Source organism: Vanessa atalanta, chromosome 1 (assembly GCF_905147765.1).
Source record: "Vanessa atalanta chromosome 1, ilVanAtal1.2, whole genome shotgun sequence".
Taxonomy (NCBI): domain Eukaryota; kingdom Metazoa; phylum Arthropoda; class Insecta; order Lepidoptera; family Nymphalidae; genus Vanessa; species Vanessa atalanta.
This window is the reverse complement of record NC_061871.1, coordinates 7,203,130-7,230,545: the sequence shown is the minus strand read 5'-3', so window position 1 is coordinate 7,230,545 and position 27,416 is coordinate 7,203,130. Positions and strand designations below refer to the sequence as shown.

Sequence of the window (27,416 nt, the reverse complement as noted above, 5' to 3'; positions counted from 1 at the left end):
AATAAAAGAAAAGTGCCAGCCATAAACTCATTTGTCCTTATAACTTAACATCATTGTCATTCTTTGTAAATAAATGATCTACAAAACAAAATGAAGTAACTGTTGTGGCGACGTGCTGTAACTTAGTTTTAGCCACTGGAAGTCTGGAACAATGGCATTTTGCAATTTCTGCTCAGAATAGTATTTCAGGCGTTTTGCTACACTTCCCAAGAATGAATGGTCTTTTTTTATATTAATTAATAATATAACATTATTTGTTAATTTATGCATATATGGGTTATTTATAATTAAAGAAAATTTAATTGAAAAAGTGTTTATGAAATTTATTATTTTCACAATGTCAGTTAGCTTCAGGTTTGCTTTCAAGCAACACTGACTTTGAATTAACATGATGTAATTGGTTGATATCTTATTCAAGATTTGTTTTGTTATTAAATTCATTTTATATCATCAAAAAATGGCATTATTCATGTTGGTGAAGTTGTTAAAGAAACATAAGAATTAAAGATTAAATCGAATGGAATATATAAGTCTAAGGTTTGTAAAGTTTGTATATATTAACTTCAGAGAAACTTATCCAACAAAATACATAAAAGTGTCAGTTTCAAATTTGAACTACCAGTGATACCGAACTGACTAAACGGCCAATGTTGGACGACCAAATCTGAAACTATATAAATACCAGTAATTAGCCTAAAGTTCAACCTACCTATAGGGACTTATGTAATGTTCAAACTTTAGATAAGAAATTATTCTTATCTAAATTGTACTAAACATTAGTTTAGTACATATATATTTAAATAAATAAATAAAACTTATATTATTTATATAAAGATTCGATGATCTGCGACAAATTTGTTTTGATTTTGAAGAGTAATTGATCTTCTTTTTTATAGTGTTAGTATTAAGTGTATGGAATATAATATCTTACTGAAATAATAACAAACATCTATATAAAAAATACAATTAAAATAAAGTAATGATAACAATATGAAATAAAAATATTAAAAAAAAAAACTAGAGATGTGACCCGTATAGAAACATGTTGCTTTCTTTGTATATTCTATGTTAAATAACAGACATAATAAAGAAATTAACAACGTTTAAGAATAATTAAATGGCAATTACAAAATTGTTATTAATAGTCCCGTGGATATTAAAACATTAAAAAATTAAGTTTAAAGAATTTATATAAATCATATAAAAGAGAAAGAGACAGAGAAGTAGATAAAGTCGGGCGGAGGGCGCAACACTTTCTATGTGACAATTTCTGCCAGTTCACTCTACCATAAGCCGCGTAAAAGGACTTTATTCTAACAATATTCGATAACATTTCCTACATTTAGCGTAGCTATTCTGATAGGTTTATTTGTTGTCTTGATCTTGCTCCATTTGTTTTAATGCTAATGTAGGCATCATAGCGTCTTTTTATTTATTATTTTAATCTCATTATAATAATCTTATTACTAAAATAATTGTACAATACAATCCCTAATAGTAGTAGGAAATCAAAAACTAACAAACAAGTAACAACTTTTCTTGAGTCGTTGACGCGAGTTTGGCGACGCTACTGGTAGTGGGCGGATAGCGCGTTTCAGAGTTCGAACTTCCAAAAAGGTACTTAAAGGGAGGTATTTTCCTATCAAAATGTCGTGTAAAGAGAAGCGTTTCGTACTAGTCTTCAACTGAAAAAGCATCCATGAAGTATCAAAATCCATAAACAAGAGAAAATATCTTTGGCTGTTTAACTCAAGTGTTTATACACTCTGTGGTTTAACTTGTCGTTGAACACAAAGCTAAAAATTTAGTTAAAATGCTGCGATTGTCAAACGTTGTCATTATCATTAGTCGTCCAAAATGGCGACCACGAACGATTCTAAGGCGCCTTTGCGCCAAGTTAAAAGAGTACAATTTGGTATATTATCCCCAGATGAAATCGTAAGTTTAATTTGTAATATGCTTGTGTATGAAATTGAACTAAAATATGTGAAAACAAAGTATGCTTAAAATATGTTGTGCAAGTGTGCATCTTTGACGACTGCGTTGTGTTTTTCTGGATGTGTTACTTTCAAAAAGGTTGTCGAAATAACTTTAAGTCTTTTGATTTTTAAATATACTCTACAAACAATATAAAGGTTTTGTAAACTGAATGAACTGAATTTTTATATCCTTAAAATTTGACTCCATTATTGTGTTTCATTGCATTATGGTGTTCTGTTATAGCGACGGATGTCAGTCACAGAGGGAGGCATTCGCTTTCCAGAAACTATGGAAGGGGGAAGGCCCAAGCTTGGTGGGCTTATGGATCCTCGACAAGGGGTAATTGACAGAAGTTCCAGGTGTCAGACCTGTGCAGGAAATATGACAGAATGTCCAGGACACTTTGGACACATAGATTTAGCAAAACCAGTTTTTCACATCGGTTTTATAACAAAAACAATAAAAGTTTTGAGATGTGTTTGTTTTTATTGTTCAAAGCTGCTAGTCAGTCCGGTAATTATCAGTTTAGTTTATATAAATATTGAAATGCACATGGTATGTAATAATAGTTACACTATATATTAATTTTATATTACAGACAAATCCAAAGATAAAAGAAGTGGTCATGAAATCAAAAGGACAGCCACGTAAAAGATTGACATATGTGTATGATTTATGCAAAGGTAAAAATATATGTGAGGGGGGAGAGGATATGGATATTGGAAAAGAAGGCGAAGAAGGTAAAAGGGGATCAGGTCATGGAGGTTGTGGACACTATCAGCCATCTATTAGACGACAAGGTTTAGACCTGACTGCAGAGTGGAAACATGCTAATGAAGATACACAAGATAAGAAAATAATTATTACAGCAGAAAGAGTTTATGAAATATTGAAACATATTACAGGTATTTGAAAAGTTTTGATCAGTATATAGAATTAAAATATTTTTGATGAGAAAAGATATTCTGAGGAAGAAGATAAAGGATCACAGTGTAATGTTATCATTTAAATGTAATTTTGGATTTATTTTCTACATTTATGATATATTAATTATCAGTGTGTATCCATTATGTTCGAGAAATCTTATTATTTATCAGCGTGTATCCATATTGTACATGATATTAGCATAATTATTGTGGAGACGTAAGTTTTGTTTGTAAATTATATTTTTTAAATTCATGTCCTTATTAAAATATAAAAATATTTCAAGCAAGACATGCCATTATGTTATATTGGAAATAAAAAACAATTTTCCAACTCAATTTTTGGGCGGCCCTCGTGTGAAGTAAGTTTGTTGTGTAATGATTATTGAAAGTGTCTAGTGATGATATTCTGACAATCTTAAATTCGTGAATTGCATCATCTTTGTTCAACAATTGAAACTTCTCGGTATGTGTTGATTTTAAAACAGAAGTGTCTGATGAAACATAAAGAAAATTAAAAACTTAAGTAAAACAATGTCTGTAAGGAAATCAGTGAATATTGGCCAACCATTACTGGGGTACTGAACAGTATCATACAGCAGTATAACCATTTACTTTATCTTAAGTTTTAGTGTTTTATCATTATCAAATTTTCAGTGTGTCAGGGCTATATTTAACTCTTACTATAAAAAAACATGTACATATTGTATTATATTATGTGTAATATTATACATATTAAAGAAAAGCAAAAAAAAGGAATTGTATTTCAAAAATATACCTATATAAATATATAATAATATAAATATTTTTACTGTAGCTAATTTTCGAATAATAACATGGTATGAGAAAAACAAAACTTTTTATAAGTTTTTACTAATACTGATTAACTAAAATTTTAAGATACATTGGAGAGAAGTACATTGGACAAGCAGCTGGAGGATTTTAATCCTCCAACAGCTGCTTGTCTTACCATGCAGCCAAATGTCCTATATTTGACAAAACAACTACCTTTTTCATCTTTGATAAATATAGAAAAACTAGAGCAGATATAACAAAATTTAATGTAAAACAAATTCACAGAAATAAATTTATTAAATAGTTTCAGTACTGGGTAGAGATAAAAGAAAACTTAGCTTTAAAATATTGTTGTAATATTTTTAGGCTTAAAGATAATTACTCAAAAAACATGATTTCCTGAAAGAGAAACTTAATTGACAAATAATGTAAATATATCCTTACAATGCTTAAATTTCTTTACATGAACAATAGTTTATTGTTCTTCCAAACTATCTCAAATCATTTTGTATGTGTGCTTTAGAGGTCACATTAATCCTTTTGATGAGTCTTTAGTCAGTTTTGTTGCACTTAGATTTGTAATTTAGTTGTGACTCTGTTGGGAATAGCAGTGATATTCTTTTGTCAAGGAACTTTCTATAAAGATTTACTTCAAATGGACAGTGTAATATTTGACACTAATCGTTTATAATCACTAATATGTGAATTTCATATTTATTTCATATAACATTAGTTGAATGTGCTTAATCTGTAATCAGCTATAAATGTTTTATCAATTTGCATGATTTCTTATTACTGTTTTCTTATGACTCACAAGCTATATAGTTTTCGAGCCTTTTGTTTACAGAACAAAAATCTGCTATGTACTTGCTTTTTTGAGATAAACAAATATGTTTATAGTGATATTACTGAGGTTGTACTTATTTCTAATTCATAATATATTATAGTTTAGAATATAAATAATGCAGTGTGGATAATGTTTTTATACCTTTTATTGTTTTAGATGAGGAGTCATTTATCTTGGGTATGGACCCTAAGTTTGCCCGGCCTGACTGGATGATTGTAACAGTTCTTCCAGTTCCACCATTAGCTGTTAGACCAGCTGTTGTAATGTTTGGTTCGGCAAAAAATCAGGATGATTTGACCCACAAACTTGCAGATATTATCAAAGCAAATAATGAGTTAATGAGAAATGAACAATCAGGGGCAGCTGCTCATGTTCTTACAGATAATATAAGAATGTTACAATTTCATGTGGCTACATTTGTAGATAATGACATGCCTGGAATGCCAAAGTAAGTAAACATTGTGTAGTGAAGATTATGGTCCACTAGAAAAATATTTTGGTATTTAACTGTATATTTACTTTCAGAGCTATGCAAAAGTCAGGGAAACCACTTAAAGCAATTAAAGCTCGTTTAAAAGGTAAAGAAGGAAGAATTAGAGGAAATCTTATGGGAAAGCGTGTCGACTTCTCTGCCAGGACTGTCATCACTCCTGATCCTAATTTGCGTATTGATCAAGTGGGAGTTCCTAGATCCATTGCACAAAATTTAACATTCCCAGAATTAGTGACACCTTTCAATATTGATAGGATGCAAGAGTTAGTTAGACGTGGTAATGCTCAATATCCAGGAGCTAAATATATAGTGCGGGATAATGGAGAAAGAATAGATTTACGATTCCACCCTAAACCCTCAGATTTACATTTACAATATGGATATAAAGTAGAACGTCATTTGAGAGATGATGATTTGGTTATTTTTAATCGGCAACCAACTTTACACAAGATGAGTATGATGGGTCACAGGGTTAAGGTATTACCATGGTCAACATTTCGGATGAATTTGAGTTGTACTTCCCCATACAATGCTGATTTTGATGGAGATGAAATGAATTTACATGTCCCGCAGTCTATGGAAACACGTGCAGAGGTAGAGAATATACATATAACTCCACGGCAGATTATCACCCCACAAGCAAACAAACCTGTTATGGGTATTGTACAGGACACATTGACTGCTGTAAGAAAAATGACAAAAAGAGATGTGTTTTTGACTAAAGAACAAGTTATGAATCTACTTATGTTCTTGCCAACATGGGATGGTAAAATACCACAACCATGTATTTTAAAACCACAACCACTTTGGACTGGAAAGCAAATATTTACTCTAATCATTCCTGGAAATGTAAATATGGTTCGAACTCATTCCACACATCCAGACGAAGAAGATGATGGACCATACAATTGGATTTCTCCTGGAGATACAAAAGTTGTAGTGGAACATGGCGAGTTGCTGAAGGGTATTTTATGTAAAAAATCATTGGGTGCATCAGCAGGTTCCTTGCTTCATATTTGTATGTTAGAACTGGGCCATGAAACTGCTGGAAGATTTTATGGAAATATTCAAACTGTGATTAATAACTGGCTCTTATTGGAAGGTCACTCCATTGGTATTGGTGACACTATTGCTGATCCGCAAACATACCAAGAAATTCAGCGCGCTATAGTCAAAGCTAAAGATGATGTCATAGAAGTTATTCAAAAGGCTCATAACATGGAGCTAGAGCCAACACCTGGTAACACACTTAGGCAAACATTCGAGAACCAAGTAAACCGCATCTTAAACGATGCTCGTGACAAAACTGGAGGTTCTGCTAAGAAATCTCTAACAGAATACAACAATCTCAAGGCTATGGTGGTTGCAGGTTCCAAAGGATCGAATATTAATATTTCTCAGGTTATTGCTTGTGTCGGTCAACAAAACGTAGAGGGAAAGCGTATTCCATTTGGTTTCCGTAAAAGAACATTGCCTCATTTCATTAAAGACGATTATGGTCCTGAATCAAGAGGTTTCGTAGAAAATTCGTATCTAGCTGGTTTGACGCCTTCAGAATTCTATTTCCATGCTATGGGTGGTCGTGAAGGTCTTATTGATACGGCTGTAAAAACAGCTGAGACAGGATATATTCAGCGACGTCTAATAAAGGCTATGGAGTCCGTCATGGTTCACTATGATGGCACCGTCCGTAACTCTGTGGGTCAGTTGATTCAGTTGAGATATGGTGAAGATGGATTAGCAGGAGAAACAGTAGAATTCCAAAATCTACCAACAGTGAAACTATCTAATAAAGCATTTGAAAAGAAATTTAAATTTGACCCAACAAATGAAAGATATTTAAAGAGAATCTTCAATGAAGATATAATAAAAGAATTGACTGAATCAGGTTATGTCATTGGTGATCTTGAAAGTGAGTGGGAGCAGTTGTGTAAAGATAGAGAAGTACTTCGTCAAATTTTCCCCAGTGGAGAATCTAAAGTTGTATTGCCTTGCAATTTCAAGAGAATGATCTGGAATGTACAAAAAATTTTCCATATTAATAAAAGATTGCAAACTGATTTGAGTCCAATCAAAGTTATACAAGGTGTTAAGGATCTTTTAAATAAATGTGTTATAGTAGCTGGTGATGATCGATTATCTAAACAAGCCAATGAAAATGCAACTCTACTTTTCCAATGTTTAGTCAGATCTACACTTTGTACAAAGTTTGTTTCAGAAGATTACAGACTTTCCAGTGAAGCCTTTGAATGGTTGATCGGAGAAATAGAAACACGTTTCCAACAGGCCCAAGTTAATCCGGGTGAAATGGTTGGAGCTTTAGCTGCTCAATCACTTGGAGAGCCTGCTACTCAGATGACATTGAATACTTTCCACTTTGCTGGTGTGTCATCTAAAAACGTAACACTTGGTGTTCCTCGTCTAAAAGAAATTATCAATATTTCAAAGAAACCAAAAGCTCCTTCACTAACAGTTTTTCTTACTGGAGGTGCAGCTAGAGATGCTGAAAAAGCTAAAAATGTGTTATGTCGATTGGAACACACTACTTTACGAAAAGTTACTGCAAACACGGCTATTTATTACGATCCCGATCCACAAAATACAGTTATTGCTGAAGATCAAGAATTTGTTAATGTCTACTACGAAATGCCCGACTTTGACCCTACAAAGATTTCTCCGTGGTTGTTACGTATTGAATTAGATCGTAAAAGAATGACAGATAAGAAATTGACTATGGAACAAATTGCAGAAAAGATAAATGCAGGATTTGGAGACGATTTGAATTGCATCTTCAATGACGATAATGCAGAGAAATTAGTATTACGTATCCGAATTATGAATAATGAGGAGAGCAAATTTCAAGATAATGATGAAGAAACTGTTGACAAGATGGAAGATGATATGTTCCTTAGATGTATTGAAGCTAACATGTTATCTGATATGACATTACAAGGTATAGAAGCCATAGCAAAAGTGTACATGCACTTACCACAAACTGAAGCCAAAAAACGTATTATCATTACTGATCAAGGTGAATTCAAAGCTATTGCAGAGTGGTTGTTAGAAACTGATGGTACTTCATTAATGAAAGTACTTTCGGAACGGGACGTGGATCCAATAAGAACATTCAGTAACGATATTTGCGAAATATTCCAAGTGCTAGGTATTGAAGCTGTGCGTAAGTCTGTTGAAAAGGAAATGAATGCTGTATTACAGTTCTACGGTTTATACGTGAACTATCGTCACCTTGCCTTACTTTGTGACGTAATGACTGCTAAAGGTCATCTTATGGCTATTACTCGACATGGTATCAATAGACAAGATACAGGAGCTCTCATGAGATGCTCATTCGAGGAAACGGTAGATGTTTTGCTTGACGCCGCAAGTCACGCTGAGGTTGATCCAATGAGAGGTGTATCTGAGAACATAATTATGGGTCAACTACCCAGGATGGGAACTGGTAAGCATGATAATATACTATTTATTTTTTTAAGGTCTAGAGTTGAATATCTCGTATTTGCCTTACACAAAAGATCTTTTCAATATTGTGGTTTTTTTATTTTTATAGAAATTTGTTGAGGTTGAGATTGATTTATTGTATTTACTAAATATTTTTTTTTAGGCTGTTTCGACTTATTACTTGATGCTGAAAAATGCAAACATGGAATGGAAATGGGAGGTCTCGGTGTGGGCATGGGCGTTGGTGTTGGAATATACTTCGGAGTTGGAACTCCATCTATGACTCCGTTAATGACACCGTGGTCTAATCAAAATACCCCTGGATATGGAGCATCTGTTTGGTCCCCTGGTCAAGGTAATTTTTTTCGTAAATTACTGAAATCATAATTAGTAAGTTTTATTGATCCATAATTCATTTAATCTAACTTTTCTTTCGAATGTTTACAGTCGGCAGCAGCATGACTCCTGGGCCATCCTTTTCGCCGTCAGGTGCATCGGACGCTTCTGGATTGTCACCAGCTTACAGTAGTTCATGGTCACCACAACCCGGTTCACCAGGTTCTCCTGGCGCTCCTTTGTCTCCTTACGCTTCACCTGCAGGCGCATCTCCGTCATATTCACCAACTAGTCCAGTCTATGCGGCCCCATCACCGAGCCTTACTTCTATTTCCCCTCATTATTCACCTACCGGCCCTTCCTATTCTCCAACATCTCCAAACTATTCACCAACATCTATTTATTCTCCAACTTCTCCAAGTTATTCTCCGACTTCGCCAGGCTACTCTCCTACGTCCCCGTCATATTCCCCGACATCGCCCAGTTATTCGCCAACTTCGCCAAGCTATTCTCCGACGAGCCCAGCATACTCGCCAACATCTCCAAGCTATTCAGCCACTTCTCCTAGTTATTCGCCTACAAGTCCGACCTATTCACCAACCAGCCCCTCATATTCACCAACAAGTGCGGCATACTCTCCAACATCTCCGGGATATTGTTCATCGCCTAATTATTCTCCGACATCTTACAGTCCAGGTTCTCATAGTTATTCCCCATCGTCACCAAATTATACAGCAACACCTGCTCAATACTCACCTACAAGTCCTTCTTATTCCCAAACATCAGCTTATTCTCCAGCCTCCCAGAGTTACTCGCCGTCAACACTCAAGTACTCTCCATCTCCAAACTATTCCCCTACTTCGCCATCACTGGCAGGGAGTCCCAGCAGTCCGCAGTATTTACCTAAAAGTCCACAGTACTCACCTTCGAGCACAGCATATTCTCCTTCATCGCCCCAACATCCTGGAAGTACACAATATTCACCTTCCTCATCGAACTATTCTCCATCTTCACCAAATTACTCTTCTACTTCACCAGGCTATTCGCCTTCTTCTACTAAATATTCTCCGACATCACCGACATATACGTCTACATCTACAAACTATTCACCCACGTCACTAGCATATTCGCCATCTTCGGCTGGCCCATCGTACTCACCCACAACACCAAACTATTCCGCAACATCACCTACACATGATGATGATGACGATTAAAGTAAAACAAAGATACTTTTAATATAAGTTTAGAAAGTAAGATACATTAAATGTAAAAAAATATTTTTATAATTAAGTAAATATTTGTTCGTGGAAAGTATAGGATTTACATAATATTTGTTCATATTTTTTCCACTTTTTCTTTTGAACATTACCATTGTTAAACTGATCAAGTAATTTTAACTATTTGCTTGTATTACATAAAATATTTTATAATATTAGAACACGAATGGCAAGTAAGTGTGTATAGTGGCCAATAAATAAAGTATTTATAAATGGCTGAGGTTATTTATGTTAACATGTGCAAAATCTGTTTTTTTATTTTTTATTTATTGCTGATTAAGCTCACTATTTCAATTACATAGAATAAATAAATTTACCTACCTATATTCATTGTAATGTAAAATACTTATTTAGTGCTTATTCTGGCGACACTAAGTTGTGAATTAAATAAAATAAAAACATCATTATCAAATCAAAATATTAAAGAAACTATTAGCACCTTTGAGTATGTAATGTTGCTGAAAATACTTGCATTTGGTTTTCCCCGACATTTATAAATGTTTATCTTTATTGGTTCCTATCTAAATAATAATTGGTTCTTTATCGGTTATATGATTAATATTTAAAAGATATTATATGATCTTTGACATGTAGCTAAGTAAATTTTTCAGTTTTAGTAATTAAATATGATTATTAGAAACAGACTTTATATTTTGTATTAATTGTATCATAAGTCCTTCGTATGATTGGATTCTTACCAATTGTTTTTAAACTATAGTAAGTTACACGAAATAAATATGATTCAAAATAAATTATTTATTTTCTTTTAAAACGAAATAATGTTATTTTTTTATTAAGTACTTATTAAAAGTTTAGTTGCCTAAGAATGGAGTAAATATATTCAATAAAATCCGAAGTAAAAAATGTACTCACAGGAATTTCTATTGATGGCTGATGCATTTTAACATGCTGATCATGTTGGGAGCAGCAGCATCATAAAAATGTTTGTAGTCTACAGACAGTTAAATATTGTTAAGGAAAAATTATTATATTAAGCTCTTATATAAGGAACATTTTGGAGCAATCCTTGCTTGATCTTTTAAGATTAAATCATGTAAGTAAATTTGATAAGTTCTGTGTTTAAATCATACAAGGAAACCCAATTGTTTCACAATTTATTAGATTATCATAAAAAGGATATATTTTAAAATAATCTCAAATTTACCATCACTTCGTCAGAACATAATACCTATTACATATATGATATAATTATAGAATTTAAACTCACGAGCTCCAATAGCCAATAACTGAAGCATTTAATATCAATCGCCCAAAAAAATAGTAAAGATAAATACAATGTAATGTAGGTTTTAAGTTGCATTAAATGTATAAATATTCTTTTAATATGATATCAATAAAAGCATAAAACAACTAATAGCGAGTTTTACTTAAACGTTTTTGTAACATGTTGAATACCGAATACTTTATTAAAGCCAATGACGGCTTCGGTGAAATCTTTGGCCGAAGTCGAACGTTTCTTGAGTAAAATTTCGCTGAATATCTTTCGCCTATTCTTCTTACATCTGAAGTGTTTCTTTCCGTGTCGTCGTTTCTCAACGTTGTCGACGTGATGGGGCTTGTCCGCTTCAATTATTTTTAGGGCTATGCCGGTAAAGCTACTCACGCCTGATTGACTTAAGATGAGAATACAGACTAAGAGAGATACAACCAAAGCCAAGTTGAAACAGCGTACGCCGAGGGCTCCATATCTAAAGTGGGGCTAAGTTTGCAAACTTTAGAGACAAGGGGACCTCTAATTTCATTTAGCCTTATCACAGTGAACGCGGGGATTCGCTTGGATTGACTGTTAAATTCCTAGCTACTCGTGGGAATAATATGATAAAAATAAAATATGCAGGCAAAAGTGCCATGGTTAGCAGAACAGACCTCACAGATTTCTTACTCATTCTCCATATCTTTATTCCCATCAATTCCATCTTCTGCGCCATTTTGTGTGCATCTTCGTCACACTTATCATCATTCGGTGCACAACAAACGGATGTTGCACAGGAGATAAATATTGTCAACGAACTCGTGCTCACCACCAGTGTCGTAAAAACCTTAAAAAATGGAGTCCAGAAATGAATGATTTTATCGACTTACCTACCTCTATCTTACAAATTTAGAAACAGACACAAACTTTTATCTTTCCTCATTACATGTCAAGTTTATAGTCAAATATCTACATATGGAAGAAAGCAGACAGAGAATTGGCGACCAGCGTTTAGCTATTATACAACAAAAAAAAAATAGCACAAGAAACAATAGATCAGATTTACGATGACATTTGAATATTGTTGTAAATATATTACACATTGTGAAGCAACTGTAAGTATATCCACTATATTAAAAACATTCCGAAGGGAGGCTCGTGCTTCTAGATTGTAAATAGACCTAGCAATTCCTTTTTGCAGTATGAAAACAGTTTTACTTTCAATATCCGCAGCGTTACCCCAAAGTAAAATGTCGTAACACATAATGTAACCGAAGTAAACTAATGGAGCAGTATCAACATCTGCTAGTTGTCTAACTTTTTTAACTGCTCATGCTGCGGAGCTGAGTCTCCCTGTCGAGGATGATATATGAGGATTCCATTGAAGTTTTGAATCTAAAGTGATTCCTAGAAATAAGAAAATTTCTGACGAATGCTAATACGTTTGATATTTATGAATATTTCATGTAATGTTATTTCATTTATTTTTTTTAAAACTGTGTGCATTGAATGGTTTATTGATGATTTGAATTGTCGAAGTCCATACTGAAATGGGGAGATGTATATTTGTTTCTATATATCATCTGGTTATTTTACTTAATTTTTTTCTAATATTTTGCAAAGGTTTCATGTATTTATGTACACATATCCCTTGATATAGGTCAATAACATAGGTTTTTAGGCTTGTTACTTTGTGAGACTTTAATGTTGGCTCAACTAAGGTTTTTTCCAGCTATCTGGAAATACCTTTTTTCTCATGTAAGTATAATTGTAAAATTTAAGTAAATACTCAAGTGCATTGACGGGCAAGTGAAAGCTTAGACATATTATCTGGTCCTGGACTAGAATTACCGAAATTAGACAACACCAACAACAGTTTGTGCATTGATAATAATCTTTATTAATTGGATTTGAGTCACCTATCATAAATATCGAAATTCATTTAGTTTTTCTGAATTGTATTTTCTGTATTTTTATGACAATTAAAGTGATCATCATAATTATCATAATAATTATATCAAAAGGCTGTAGCTAATAAACAGAAGCGTATATGTACCGAGCGAATATTTCTGAATAGATTACGATGATGGATGATACCCAATTTTCCTAAAACCTCTCTCTACTGTCTTTGAGAAGACTTCGTAGTAAGTTATCTTTTTCTTATATTTAATTTTGTATATTGAAGAGCCTTTTTCACAATAACAGATTCAAATTAGATGTTTAATTACTTAAGAAGAGGATCATATATATACAGGGTTATTGGTAATTCGACGTATTCCCGTTAGGAGGTGATAGGGGTGACTATTTGTGATAATTTTAACCCCTATATGCATAATGCAAAAGTTAACCATTTTTGAGTTATCACGTTTTTTAGATTTTTTCAAAATAAGTCAAAAATGCAACATTAAAAAATTATTTAAAAAAAAGTATCAATTGAAACCTATTTTTTTCTTCTGATTTATAAAAACGATTAAACACTGGATATTTTTCAATATTTTAACAATAATTATCGGTCCAAATTTAAAAATGCAAGACGGAAAACGATATTATTTCAATATTTTTTTTATTTTTTCCCTCAAATGTGCCTGAAAAACAAAAACAAAACATTATGAAACTTGTTCTGCAGATTATTTTAAAAACATAATCGTTTACTTAGCTTTTCGAAAATGTATAAAAACTAGGAAGTTATTTCAAACCAACCGAAATAAAATGATCAGAAAGGACGCTGGTGGAAATTCGTATTCGAACATGACAGAATTCGTACTAAAGGTCGCTCTTTAAAATTGGCACAAAATTGATTTAAAATAATAACCAATGTACAAAAACTTACTTATTTACTTAACTTACTTAATTAATACAAATTTAAAATAAAATTTGAAGTACCAATAACCCTGTATGTATTTTAATATAAATATGCTTTTCTTGTATCTAAAGTCATTAGTCAAGGTTTTTTTTAGTATATAACAGTTTTCAGAATAACAGTTCGATTTTCAGAAGTATGAGAATATAGTTCAGATATACACTGTATTTATGCTCGTTTACTATGTATAGGAAAATCAAAGATACGTTTGACGCAGCTCAATAAAAAAAAACAACGTATTAAATTTATTTTATCTATTGTTAATTTATAAAACAATGTTCGTAGTGTGTTTGTTAATTTATTTATAAATAAGAACAAGCCTTTCAACATTCTCAACGAATACTGTGAATTCGTATTGAAATATATTATAAATGGTGTCTACTTACATATATATCAATAAATTATTTGGAAGATTCTTCTCACAACAAATTATTCTAAACATAGACTAGATATAAGTTTTTTATTACAACACAGTCACCATATCTGTACACCTCGCTGGAATGTAGGTCTTCATTTAAAAAATAATATATTTTGTAAATAAGATTGCGTTATTTATTTTCCATCACATATTTATTACAAAACAATATTTCTAGTTATGTTTTGTTTCTCACAACGTACCAGTACGTCGATATGACGTCATCGACGCCGGGTGCACAGATGCTGTGACCGGGTTGTACATTTACATTGGCATATAGGTAGTCGCATAATATGCTTCATTAATTTTATATGATTTTTAATTAAGTTATCATTATTACGTCGAAGATTAACGACGACTTGTGTATAAAATAAAATAACTTAAGAGTAATTAGTTCCTAGTATTGTATAAATTTGTCGATCGAATTGAATTTTGAAATTTATAAAACGAATTTATAGAATTCATAGTAAGGGGCAATCAATTGAAGAATTTAATGTGATCAATTTAAGAATCTGGTATTTACCTATACATTTGTGATTAAATTATCCTAGGACTTAGGGTAATTACTTAAGAATACAGAATTTAGTCGCTGATGATATACAAAATTACATAAAAATTCATTTATTTCATTAATATTGTGCTTTTATAAACATCGAACACAGCCATTTCATAATTCTATAAGTAGGTATTTCTTAATTTAAGCTACGATTCATTAAGGTTATAGCATATTTTCTAAAATCTAAGACTCTAATACAGTAGTCATGTCTCAACTTCTGTTTTTTATTTAGCTGAGCAATATATGAGCCAAGAAGACCTTATATTAATGGTAAATATTGAACCCTCTAATTTTTTTTTATTACTATGTTTTTATTTAAGCCGCCTTTGAACATGATGTTAAAAGCAGTATCTAGTACGCTAAGTCGTATTATATTCGTAATAAATATTTATGATTTGAACAGTGTCTGTAATATTTAACCTTGTTAGGAAATAATTGTTTTAGAAAGATTATAGGTAAATCATATTTCTATCATTCACAATCTATAGATGTGCAGTAAAGCTTATTTTCCTCTGTATATTTCAATAATCCTATCTTGATCGACATATTCAAAGATATGAGGCGCGTCCATCAAAATTCCAACAGTTCCAGCAGTAGTTACAAAAAAGAAAATGTAAAGCTGCAGTCGGTCGATCACCATAGCTACGTACTTCCAATCTTCTCGGGTCTGAAAACAACTTACATTAATAAAATATATTACAAAATGGGAAACTACTCGCCGTTGAATAAAGTTTTTACCTGAATATAAAGATCTTCATTTCGTAAGTGTTCTGCTATAAATTCCACTGCTTCGGTAGCCTTTGCTGCTTCGGGAGACAATAGTAAAGAATCAGAACTTTCTGATTCTCGTCTTTCACCAAGTCCGAGACCGCCAAGGGCTCCTAGTCCTCCCAGTGCGCCAACCTCACCCCCTCCACCAGATGCTCGATTTATTTTGCAGTTAGGGTGATGCAGATCAGATAGTTCCATTGCCTCCATTTTACTTTGTTTAGCTCCAATCGCACTGTTTTAAGATATAATTATGTGTTATTAAGCAATTTTATGAAACTATTATTTTAAAAAGGGTTTCGATATTAATATATTAAACAAATTGTTATCGATTGCTTTATATTGGTAACTTAATCGTACCTTATATGTTTTGGTAAATCGTGAGGAGCCGCTGCATGTGGTGGAGCTCCCATTCCTGGCATTTCCATCATCCAACGCAGACGAGTTTTACGTGGTCGACGCATGAGTAGCGCCGCTGGTAAATAGTGCAAAAAGACACTTCGGATCCAAAGTGGCATTCTAAAAACATATAGATATAAATAAGAACATAGACTTACTAAGTACATCTGAGATTTTATATGTGACGTGATAAAGAAATTAATACCTATGTGTCCTAGGTCCTCTGAAATTCCAGTTAATAATTATAACAGTTACAAGAATACTGACGGTATTCATTATGAATGTAAACAGGAGATATTTTGCAATGAGTGGCAGCACCAGAGATGTCGGTGGAAGAATTTTTGATACCAGAAGTAGAAATACGACCAGTGACAGCAAAATGCTTATGCCTAATGTTACCTGAAATGATAAAGATTGACTGTTTAAAAAAAAAAAATGATTGTATAAATCCAAATGTTAAAACTAAGTATTGATACAATTGTATATATAGTTTAAAAATATACTGAAGGAGAAATATGTTTTAGGAATAATATTGGAAAATAAGGGGACTTAAAATTTACTTACTTTTTCACCAGCTTCAGCGGGCAAGTAGAAGACCAGAACACAAAGGAATGATATCAAAACAGTTGGTAAGATTAAATTAACGGTGTAAAACAAAGTTTTCCGCCGAATAATTATGTAAAAGGTTATATCCGTTTCAGTGGGGTGGTTTCCTTCATATATATTCAAATATGCTGGTACTTCGATGATGTCCCAAGTACCAGATTTCCAATAATCTGACAGATCAACAAAGTTTTTGTTATTGTACAATGCAAGCGATACTTGATCACCATTGAAAGTCCACGATCCAAACTTCATGATGCATGTTTGTTGGTCAAACGGAAAATATGTTACGTCGATGGTACATGAACTCTGTAAAAATGACATTATTTTATGATTTGTATGTTTTACTCTTAGAATATTAAAAAATACTATAATTCAAAATCCCTTGACTTATAATTCCTCCCTTGTCTTATAATCCCTTGAATTATAATTAAGTAAAAATTTCCAATGATTTTTATACCTGATAAATGGCTGGCGGAACCCAAAGAACTTCTCCGTTTGGATAAATTAAAACATTAGATTTGTATCGTACTTCATAATTGCCATCAGCGCTGTGAAATTGTAACAATTGATTATTAAGTACTTTGAGAAATATAATTTATTTATAAGCTGTTTATAAAAAAGAGTACAAGTTTCAATGCATTAATAATTGTTCAATAATTGATTAATGAAAAATAATATAAAAAGGGCGCTTACTTGTTAAAGAGCACGATGTCTGGTTTCCAAACTTTGTCAGGGGGAAGTCTTAGCACGCCTATGCCTCCATAATCAGCCTCGTCCCACATGAGCTGATAATCCATCCAAACAAGCCGTAACCATACGTTCGATTTCATAATTTGATTTTTTTCGTTCTGAAAATAGCATAAAAGTAAAAACCTCCACGAATTAAATTATTAGATACTAAAGTAAATTAATAATTTATTATATCCATGAGATAAAAATATGTTCATATTTAGAAGCAAAATTATATTATTGGTAAGCGTTTACAAATAATTTGCATATCTGTATTGAAGTTAAGTATATCAATTTGGAAAATGTAATTATTATTTTAACTTACGACATTAATAAGCTGTACAAAGGCTAGACCAAATCGAACATCGACTTTTTGTGTCATATTTTGTACAGGTCGGATGAGTTTGTTGTAACCTCGGAACAGGTCTCGGACTAGTCGCTCTTCGTCTTCTGAACACCATCCTATATAATACAATTAAACTTTTATAGTAACAAGAAATTAATATAATTTTAAAGAGTTAATTTGTTATTATTTATGATTATAAATTATATGTTGTATAACAAAAAATCTACAATGCATTAGCATCTATGTCAAATAAAAATACTCGCTATTTGATTGTGCGCTCCTCAAGCAAAATGTCTTGAATGAGATATACGGCTTTTTAATTTCTTTGTAGGTTCATTGAAACTTTATCTTATAAAAACTGAAAGTAAACCCACTATACAATAAAAGATAAACAATTGTTGCATATAGTCGTGGTTATAGCCACGCAAACAAATACACACAAAATATAAGCCACACCTTTTAGGAACATCAAATTTAATCTATATTCTAATGTTTGATTCTTCAGACAAGCGCTAGGTAGGTACTACGCTGATGCTGCAGCCGCGATCAATAAGGACCACTTCGCGAGATAAGCTTTATAATATATTTATATTCATCGCATCATCGAAAAATGATTAACATTAAATTAAAATCCTCAATTTTGGCGATTTAAAAACATCTTTGGATTCAATTACATGCTAAATTGACTAAATTAATGCAAAAAAAAAAATTAAAAAAAAACACACTGATGTTACCATGCATTCTATATTTAAAAGAAGTATACGGTATTTTACAAAATTTGTAAAAATATATTGCATTTTTTAAATATACAATTATAAAATATTTCTTTAATTATATTATTGTGAGGTTTTATTTTCAATTAAAGATAAGTTATCACTTGATCGATCGTCGAAAAATATTTATTACAGATAAGATTTTACATGAAATAATTTTTTTGCGGTTATTAAAATATTTTTTATCGCGTACCTGAATAAAGTGCTGCAAATAGAGCGATGGCTAACAGGGGTGCGCGCGACCCTGCCGTCATGGCGGCGGCCACTGCCGCACGCGGCACGCACGGCCCCGCGCCGCGCCTCACGCCCGCGCCCTACGCCCGAGCCGCCACCGCCCGCCCCACACAACTTTACTTTTAAGAACACATTCAAATTCAATGCCTATATTTTGTCATTTACGATATCAATATTTTCAATTATAATTATTGTAACATAGAAGCATACAAATCAATCCCTTCTAACACAGCTTGAATATGTTACTAATTGCTTTACTTTTGCGTAATTACTAATATTGATTTAACATTCTGAACAGTAAACGTAAAACATATTTTATGCCTAAATTGAAAATAATATGTTATTAATGAACTAAACATTCTTATTTATTATATGCCTATATTATTTTTATTTTATATAATAATAATATTTAATTATATTATATATAATATTTTTCATATTTTTTTATCTTATAAATCAGTAACAGTATAGAATTCGATCATGGATGGATTTGCAGTGTAATTTATAAAGAAATGTTATTTGTTTATGTGTAATTAATTTTAGTTATTTTTGTCATATAATTAGATCATTCGACCTCGACAAATCATTTTGTCGAGGGACAAATATTAAAATCCCTGAGTCTAGTGTAGTAGTCGCAGAGAAATATGCCTTAGTCGCTTCAGCATTCTCGATGTGCGCATGTGCAAGTATCCCTCGGGATATCATCGATTGTATACAACTACTCAGGCTGCTCCCAAAAATCCGACTAGGAATATATAGGTCAGAGCGTATTTGCGCATATTGACTTAGTAATAAGAACTGTAAAGGTAACTAGAAGGAGTTTAAATAAAAAACATATATTTTCATTCGTTTATATTTAATAAACAAAGTGCAATTCAGAGTATTAACCCTAACAATTGAACAAATTACGGGGACAAACATCGTCCCAACGCCGACGTGGATGCGGCGCATTACTGCACTATCCAGTACAAAGATAGTTACTGCAACCAACAATGAGATAAATAATGCGCCTTATCCTCCGCACGGCACTCCACGACCATAAGATTGAGGAGATCAGGTCGTATAACAATAAATAAATTAAGGTAATTTAGAAAACACTGGCGAATAATCACATCCGCTCCGCAACTTCCAAAGGAACGTCTCTGATTATTAAAAAGCATAACCTCAGACAAGGAAAACATCATCTAAAGGAGGACTGCGAGGGTACATTCGACACGGTTTATGAGTGTATCCGCGCAGCTCCAGCAATTCGTTTTATGTTTTCCTTTTAGGAGGTGTACAATGTTTTCGAAAATAATAGTAATAAGTAAGACATTAAATGATTGATATAAATTGGATGACATGATATAATAAATTAACTTACAGTGATTCTATCAAATCGACTGGTTTTAGGGCCTTAATTTTTGAGAGGTAACTTAATAATTGAGATTTGTAAAAAATCGATGTTTGTTATTTTTCTGTCGCTGGTATAAAGACATCTCAGTATAATAAAAATCACAAACGGATATATTCTGATTTTTTGTAGATAACCTTAAAGAGTGATCAAAATAATGTGAGATATGAATCCATTGTTCATTGTCTATTTTAAAGTATGGATATATACTCTTTTGTATACTTTTTAACTGAGAAGCTTTAAAAAGCTACATCGTTTCAGTGTTATGATTGTATCGATAGAAGTACAAGGTACAAACGTGATATCACCATGTAATGTAATAATGTAATTATTTGTATAAGTTATTCCGAAAGACCAAAGTATGATTTTAATAAAATAATACTTTAACTACAACTTTTAACGAACGTTTTATTAAGCTATAGCTTTGGATATTTTACCATTTATAACAATATCGACCCGTTCACAACGAGGCATATCACAACCTGTACCAATTGAATCAACATTGTTTGTAAAGTTCTATACTAGCTACTGACTCAAATACATCTGAAAATAAAGTTAGGGATCATAACCACGATTCACGGAATCGAACAAGAAGGAAACAAAGGGCGATTGCTCCACTGCCCAAATCCTAAACTGTACATAAATTTTAAGATTTGAGAAAGATCTAACAGAGTTTAAATTTTAAATGCGACAGGTCGTTCAACGGTAAGAAGGAAGACGTTTTTGTGCTACAAATTTCAGAATTAACCACAATCATAAATTCTAGACCAAAATGGCGACTATTCTAGCGTGGATTACTATAATAAGCCCGGTCAAGTGCCAGTGTCATACCACATTATTGCAATGTTGGTCATTTTAATACTATTTTTCTTACGAAAAATGTACCAACGCTTAATACAATTTATTTTAACTGAAAATTAATGTTTTGACTTGCATATTAATAGTGACTGTATGAGACAAGATGTTATAGCGTCTCTAAGTAAATTTATCAGTCGTTAATTTTTGGAAGAGCAAAGACTAAGCCGCTGAAAGAGAGGCCTCAAAGATAAAAGGACAAGAGACAGAATAGGCAGTATTTGGTTCATGCACAGGGATGGCAGTCAGCGGTAACTTATCACTATAGGGGGGCGTGGGCGACGAGGCAAGCGGCGGCAACTCCAACGTCGCAGCGTCGGCGCCCAAACCTCTTCACACATCACAACTTAATTTATATTCGCGGTATCACAGAACGTTACGCATGCGTAGCCGCAAGCGGGCGGGTCGCTACGACACCATGATGTGGGGTGCGGACAGTAGCACGGCTAGCGTGGCAATGATTGTGAACAGGGTAAAGATAATAAGGCACAGTCTGTCCACGACCATGGCAGCGAATTTCCAGTCGCGCGAAATGTCCGCATCTTCGTCTTGCTTGCGCATCTAAAACAAACATACATTTAGTATTATTTCTATTTGAAAAAGAAAAGTAAAGAAAAGGAATATGTCAAATATTTCAAAAGATGCACCTGATCTGTGATGACTCGAAGCTCTTTAAGTATGAGAGAGAGCTCGTAGTCGACACCGAAGCAGCTATGCGCCGCTAGACCCGCGCCATTTTCTTCGCCACTCCTACGAAATTAAGACTTTGTACTCTCTAAAAATGTTTGTAATCTAATCTACGGGTTCGGCAAAGGGAGTATTGGGCGCTACGGGATTAATGCGGATTCGTGTCAAGAAAAACCCAAGACTCAGAGAATTTATCTAAATTAAAATATGTGAATTAAATTGTGAATTTAGATGAGTTTAATGATGTTTTTGAAGCTGTTCGGCCGGGTTTGACTGCGGAACGTTCGAGGCAGGGGTGTAATATTGTAACCGTGCTATTTACGGCGAGTAGTGTTCGTGTAGATCGTCGAGGGACCTGTAGTATCGGCAGCAAGGCGGCTGCTGCGCGTGGGTATGTCGAAAGTCGTCGTCGATGTCGAGCACGTTAGCTAGTAGCGATTTCGAAGAACGCTCGCGCAATTCCAGATCTGGAGGAGGAGGGGCGCGAGCGGGTGGCGGCGTGGCCGCGTCTCCTGGTCGTGACATACGAAGGATCCAAGGCAGCCAGTAGAGGAATACACATCGGATCTACGCAATTTAGAATAAAATTAATACGAGTTATAAGCTATATACAAAATATAATCTTTTAAATATGTATGTATAGATATTAGTAGTTTATACATACCCAGTCGCTCATCACGTGTGTATCTGAGTGTCGGTGGTGGTAATTAAGAATAAGTATCGTGGATACGACCGAAGAAGCCACCATAAACATAATGCAATTAAAATATGTGCCCAATAGTGGAACAGCATCTGATGTCGCTGGCATGGTTTCCGCTACCATATTCAGAAACACAGTTAGGGACAGCAGAATTGTAACACCTGTTCAAAATGAATGAAGTAGTCAGTTTTCTAATTGGATGATATATATGTACATATATAATAAGGTTACAAATAATGCATACCTAATGAAAGCTTTTCTCCGGAGTCCGGTGGTAAAGTAAAACCCAGTAATGCCATTGAGGCAATGAGCACGCATGGTACGATAAGATTGAAAAAGTAGTATAAAGTTTTTCGCCGAATTACCACCGCGAACGTTATATCGATGTACGGCTCGGGACAACAGTTATAGTATATTTCGTTACGCTTCCCTGGTACTCCTGTTTAGAAATGAGTCATTCATATAAATATTTATAGTTCCTATTAAATCATTAAATATTCATCATTATAGCGAACAGTACCTATAAGTTCCCATTCTCCATTTGTAACAAAACTACTTATATCTCCACCTCCTTCGTCTTGTAGTTGAAGATCCAGCTAAAACAAGAAAAACTGTAAGGCAAGAATTTTACATTCCTTTGTCGGATCGTAAATGTTTTATTCGATAAATATCAAGACCTGATAAATGTAGTAAACTTTATTGGATATCTCTAAGAATGGAACAACAAAATAACTTTAATATATTTCGGTAAAAAAATAAAAAGTAACTCTTACTTGGTAACCATCGTAAGTCCAGCTTCCAAACTTCATTTCACATCTTTGATCGTCGAAAGGAAACCAGGTGATATCTATTTTACAAGTACTTTTAAATATTCCAGGTGGTACGTATAGACATGAGCCGTTGTTTCGCACAACCACGTTGGTGGGGTAAGTACTGTCGAAGCCTTCATCTGCACTGTTTTATTAAAAAACATGTTTTTTTTTTAATTTGCGACATTTATACCATATGTTTATTTGTACAAAATATTGTTATTGTTGTATTATGATCTTTTAAAACGTTAGCTACCGTTGTAGTTGGTATAAATATGTGACAAACGAAACCAAAGGGAAAAGACTAAACACCATCTTGCGTATCTTGTATCGTCGTGGCCAATAACAAATAAAACACTTCGTGTGGGCACACGTATTAGAGGTTACTTCCAATAGGCGGGCCTTGATTGTTGTTTCCAAGTGCAGCTGACATTTTTAGATTAAATTGTAATATTTCGAATTTAAATTGTCTAGCCTTTATTTACCTGTTGTACATAAGAACATCTGGTTTCCATAATCTATGTGGCGGAACTCTTAAATCTTTGACTCCGCCGAAGTCTGAAGTGTTCCATCTTAAGTTCATATCATTCCATTCCTAAACAAAATAAGTTATATTTTTTTTCGATTGTAAATATATATTGGATTTATATGATATATTTTATTTATATTTAAAGTTTTATTAGCACGACTTTATTTATAGGATGAGTTTATGGCCACAATACTTACTAGTTTAAGCCAGATGTTAGTTATAAGTAGCTGGTTCTTTTCATCCTGTGAAAGATTATTTAATTAGAAGATTTTAAGTTTAGCATTAGTTTATTATTTAGACATGAAGCACGCTTAATTATTTTATAACTATTCACTGCATTAGGCGAGGTAAATAAAGGAATGAAAATACATTTACTCAAAGAAATACATACATATTACTACAAAAACAATACGCTAAACCATATTTTTAAAAGCGTTTTGTACGTGTTGGATAAAATTAAATATTATGATTTGTATATTACGAACCATTTTATTTTTATAGTATGTAGGTATATAAAACATACCATAATATAAACAAGTCACATATGTGTGAGGATATTTAAATGTTTTATTTTATTTATCGTGTAACATGATGAGTGTAATAATTATAATTAGAAAATATACCAATTTGCATTAAAGATTTATACTTTAAGCTGTAAATGATTATTTAGAGGATTATACGTATTAGAAAATGAATTATATACATATATGTTTAAATATTTTACCACGTCTATGATCTGCATGAGCGTGAGGCCGAAGGAGAGCTGGAGCGGATCGCTCTCGTTAACCACGGGCCGCTCCAGCACGTTGTAGTGGTCTAACAGATGGTGTAGCAGCCGCTTCTCGTGGTAGCCACAGCGAGCCTCTAAAAATGCATAACGCTTTAGAGACACTGAATATCAACTGATCAAATATAAACAATACATGTAATCGATATACGCTCAATTTATTGCACATCTATTTTCGAATGATATATGGTTTTTCTTTGTCCTGTACAATGGATATTAAAATGTACATACCAAAATGTTCAGTTTTAATTTTGAAAAAAAAATATTTAACCCGACATTGAATTATTAGTTCCAATCTTGCTATTAATAAAAATGGATAGATCAATATAGAAATAAAGGATACGTCGTAAAAATATCACTGAACAAATGACTGTGTTGTATGTGTTAGTCAGACATAAAACAAGCAACTTTTAAACGGAAATTGGAAACTGCTCTATACAAGGTGAAAGAAAACGCTTTGCTATCTTTGACTTGACCGGTTTTATAACATGTTTCATGTAAAATGTAGAAAAGACAAATCGGAATACAACAATGTATATTGTTTTTTCCGTTTTGCTTTCTTAGTAAAAATAAAACACCAATATTTTAAATAGAAACAAACTTTATGAGTTTTTTAAAAAAATAATTGTTGTAAGTTGGTTTTCACGAAATTCAACTTTTATTTTCATTTTAAAAGACAATTTTGGTATAATTATACTAAATAAAATTACGACCAATTCTTAAAAACCCGCATTTAATTGTAAAGATAATAAATAAATCATACTAGAAAATATTCTTTTACGTCTATAAAGAAAAGCATGCAATAAATAATTCAAATGTTTTGTTCCATATTAACAAGAACACTTTATTATTATAAAATTAACAATAAATTCATGTTTAAAAAAAAATTAATCGCATGATTTATATTCCTATATATTAATATATATATATTATTTATTGCTTTAACATTAAATAACTTTTGTGGACATGATATAAGAATTTCATTTATAAAGAGTGCCATTATTGGCGCTAGTTAGGGCCACTATTAACCCCAAGGTACGTACATCGTTACTCGAGCGATCTCGCGAACTCTCTCATACATGTTACGTTATCAGACGATAAACGCTCTCGAGATTGCCTCCAATAAAATGCCACCGCTTAAAAGCACATTCTTTTGTGTGGAATTTTCCCCTCTTATGTTTCAACGGGCAGAGATCTTTCATGGTTTTTCGGTACTCGACTAAGCGTTTGTAGGCGGACTTAAATGTGCTAGACGTGGGTGTAGAAAATTCTACCAGGAATAGATAAAATGGGTTACTTTATTCGTCTTTAAAGAACGTGCATTAATCATTGTCTATACATAGCAAAGTTTTTCCTAAACTGATCTGGTCTTATTTTTTTTTATTATTCATTTATACCTGTCGAAGTTACTAAGCTTATAAAATATTTTATATAGGCATATTAAATACCAATTGAAATTAAAGACTAATTTTTATTACGTTACGTGATTTTTATTATTTATCTTGAAATTATTTAGTAACGTAAAAGTTTTTAAAAAAAATGAAACAAAGTTTTAATAAATACATCACATAAATAAGTTTTAATTCTCTATAATAATAGATTTGTTTAAATTTTTTACGTTTCTATAGTGACTTTATTTACATTAATGATTGCAAATATAATGGAAGGATAGCAGCAACATAAAATAATTGTTTTGAAAACTGTTTTTGCTTATTTAGTAATTTGCTTTTATATATTTTTGTTTTAAAACTAAAGTTTTATTATTTTAAAGGTGATATTATTACCAAACTACATGAATATGGGAATAAGATAGTCGTGGAGGCGGATCATGGAGGGTAGGCATTGAGGCTTACCCCTCGGCCACAGCAGGCCTAGCAGCAGCAGCAGGCCCGCGGGCGCCGCCAGCAGCGAGCGGCGCGCCCGGCCGGCCATGTCAGCGCCGCGAGCCCGCGCCGCGCGCCGCTGCGCCGCCGCGCCGCGCCATCATCCGCCCGAGCCTCGATCCGCGACACCCGCGACACCGGCCCCCGCCTCCCTTCGCCGCACTCCTGCCCCTCTATTCCGATCCGTCGAATACGATCAGCTTAAAAAATAATTCTGTTGTGGTTTTCATAAATCAAATTTTCTTCAGGACCGCTCGCCGACGGCCACGCGTGCCGTCCGATCCTCGAGCATTGCCGACTACGCCGCCGCTTGGTCTGTCGAGTTACGTTGTGTTTTTAAGCATTGTTGTTCAGCGGAGTGCGGCCGACCGTGGGGCAGCGGAGCCGCCGGTGTGCGGACTGGCGGAGGTGCCGCAGGCGCGCAGTCGCATCGCCGCGCCGCCGCCGCCGCCCATTCACGCGCTGCGCGCCTCGCTCCCGTCGCCCGCCCGCCCTTAGCCGTTTCTTGCAGCCGCAGCCCACACGCCTGCACGCTTGTTCCAACACTCCTTTCGGCCTCAATCTAATTATGTAAATTTTGTCCCTTTTCGGAATCTGTCTGCTTGTTTTGGGGTTTGGCATTGAAGTGAATAGAATTATATTTTAGTGATACAATATTTTTATCGATAAGTCAACCGCAGAGTTTTAAACTGAGAACCATTACCTTCCTTATATCTTTCAATAACTTGTTTGAACCCTTTTTGAATTTTTAAATAAGTAAATTT

At 33.5% G+C, this 27,416-nt stretch overlaps 3 protein-coding genes across 4 annotated transcripts; 1 reads left to right on the top strand and 2 right to left on the bottom strand.

Annotated features, from left to right (window-relative positions):
- Window positions 1-1,816: 1,816 nt before the first annotated feature.
- LOC125067478 (DNA-directed RNA polymerase II subunit RPB1) lies at window positions 1,817-11,181 on the top strand. The gene is made up of 7 exons (XM_047676131.1): window positions 1,817-1,938; window positions 2,224-2,493; window positions 2,579-2,885; window positions 4,702-4,993; window positions 5,071-8,498; window positions 8,661-8,852; window positions 8,945-11,181. Exons 1-7 carry the CDS (start codon window positions 1,858-1,860, stop codon window positions 10,045-10,047), a joined length of 5,673 nt encoding a protein of 1,890 aa, XP_047532087.1. The 5' UTR covers window positions 1,817-1,857; the 3' UTR covers window positions 10,048-11,181.
- Window positions 11,182-14,555: 3,374 nt separating this feature from the next.
- LOC125069112 (acetylcholine receptor subunit beta-like 1) lies at window positions 14,556-19,050 on the bottom strand. The gene is made up of 9 exons (XM_047678524.1): window positions 18,969-19,050; window positions 17,982-18,118; window positions 17,621-17,775; window positions 17,385-17,475; window positions 16,886-17,233; window positions 16,527-16,720; window positions 16,283-16,441; window positions 15,893-16,157; window positions 14,556-15,821 (listed from the first exon to the last, which is right to left on the bottom strand). The coding sequence occupies exons 1-9, from the start codon at window positions 19,027-19,029 to the stop codon at window positions 15,657-15,659; spliced, it is 1,575 nt and encodes a 524-aa protein (XP_047534480.1). The 5' UTR covers window positions 19,030-19,050; the 3' UTR covers window positions 14,556-15,656.
- Window positions 19,051-19,848: 798 nt separating this feature from the next.
- LOC125074208 (neuronal acetylcholine receptor subunit alpha-7-like) lies at window positions 19,849-26,701 on the bottom strand. 2 transcript variants are annotated; one of them, XM_047685839.1, is made up of 11 exons: window positions 26,623-26,701; window positions 24,707-24,846; window positions 24,180-24,224; window positions 23,939-24,048; window positions 23,418-23,598; window positions 23,165-23,240; window positions 22,889-23,083; window positions 22,609-22,805; window positions 22,267-22,511; window positions 21,905-22,007; window positions 19,849-21,818 (listed from the first exon to the last, which is right to left on the bottom strand). In XM_047685839.1, the coding sequence occupies exons 1-11, from the start codon at window positions 26,699-26,701 to the stop codon at window positions 21,666-21,668; spliced, it is 1,524 nt and encodes a 507-aa protein (XP_047541795.1). In that variant the 3' UTR covers window positions 19,849-21,665. The 2 variants fall into 2 exon arrangements, with proteins under 2 accessions (XP_047541795.1, XP_047542574.1); XM_047686618.1 differs by having other exon boundaries at window positions 22,300-22,511.
- Between the last annotated feature and the right edge of the window lie 715 nt (window positions 26,702-27,416).

What these genes read in the sequence shown, in the direction of transcription:
- LOC125067478 (XM_047676131.1), top strand. Translation starts at nt 1,858, where the DNA reads ATGGCGACCACGAACGATTCTAAGGCGCCTTTGCGCCAAGTTAAAAGA. An exon ending in AATATTGAAACATATTACAG is followed by an intron (nt 2,886 to 4,701) that starts GTATTTGAAAAG and finishes TTATTGTTTTAG; the next exon opens with ATGAGGAGTCATTTATCTTG. An exon ending in GACATGCCTGGAATGCCAAA is followed by an intron (nt 4,994 to 5,070) that starts GTAAGTAAACAT and finishes ATTTACTTTCAG; the next exon opens with AGCTATGCAAAAGTCAGGGA.
- LOC125069112 (XM_047678524.1), bottom strand. Translation starts at nt 19,029, where the DNA reads ATGACGGCAGGGTCGCGCGCACCCCTGTTAGCCATCGCTCTATTTGCA. An exon ending in ATTTGCAGCACTTTATTCAG is followed by an intron (nt 18,119 to 18,968) that starts GTACGCGATAAA and finishes TGTATTATATAG; the next exon opens with GATGGTGTTCAGAAGACGAA. An exon ending in TTCCGCCAGCCATTTATCAG is followed by an intron (nt 17,234 to 17,384) that starts GTATAAAAATCA and finishes TCATTTTTACAG; the next exon opens with AGTTCATGTACCATCGACGT.
- LOC125074208 (XM_047685839.1), bottom strand. Translation starts at nt 26,701, where the DNA reads ATGGCCGGCCGGGCGCGCCGCTCGCTGCTGGCGGCGCCCGCGGGCCTG. An exon ending in GATGTTCTTATGTACAACAG is followed by an intron (nt 23,599 to 23,938) that starts GTAAATAAAGGC and finishes TTAATAAAACAG; the next exon opens with TGCAGATGAAGGCTTCGACA. An exon ending in CACACGTGATGAGCGACTGG is followed by an intron (nt 22,512 to 22,608) that starts GTATGTATAAAC and finishes TAAATTGCGTAG; the next exon opens with ATCCGATGTGTATTCCTCTA.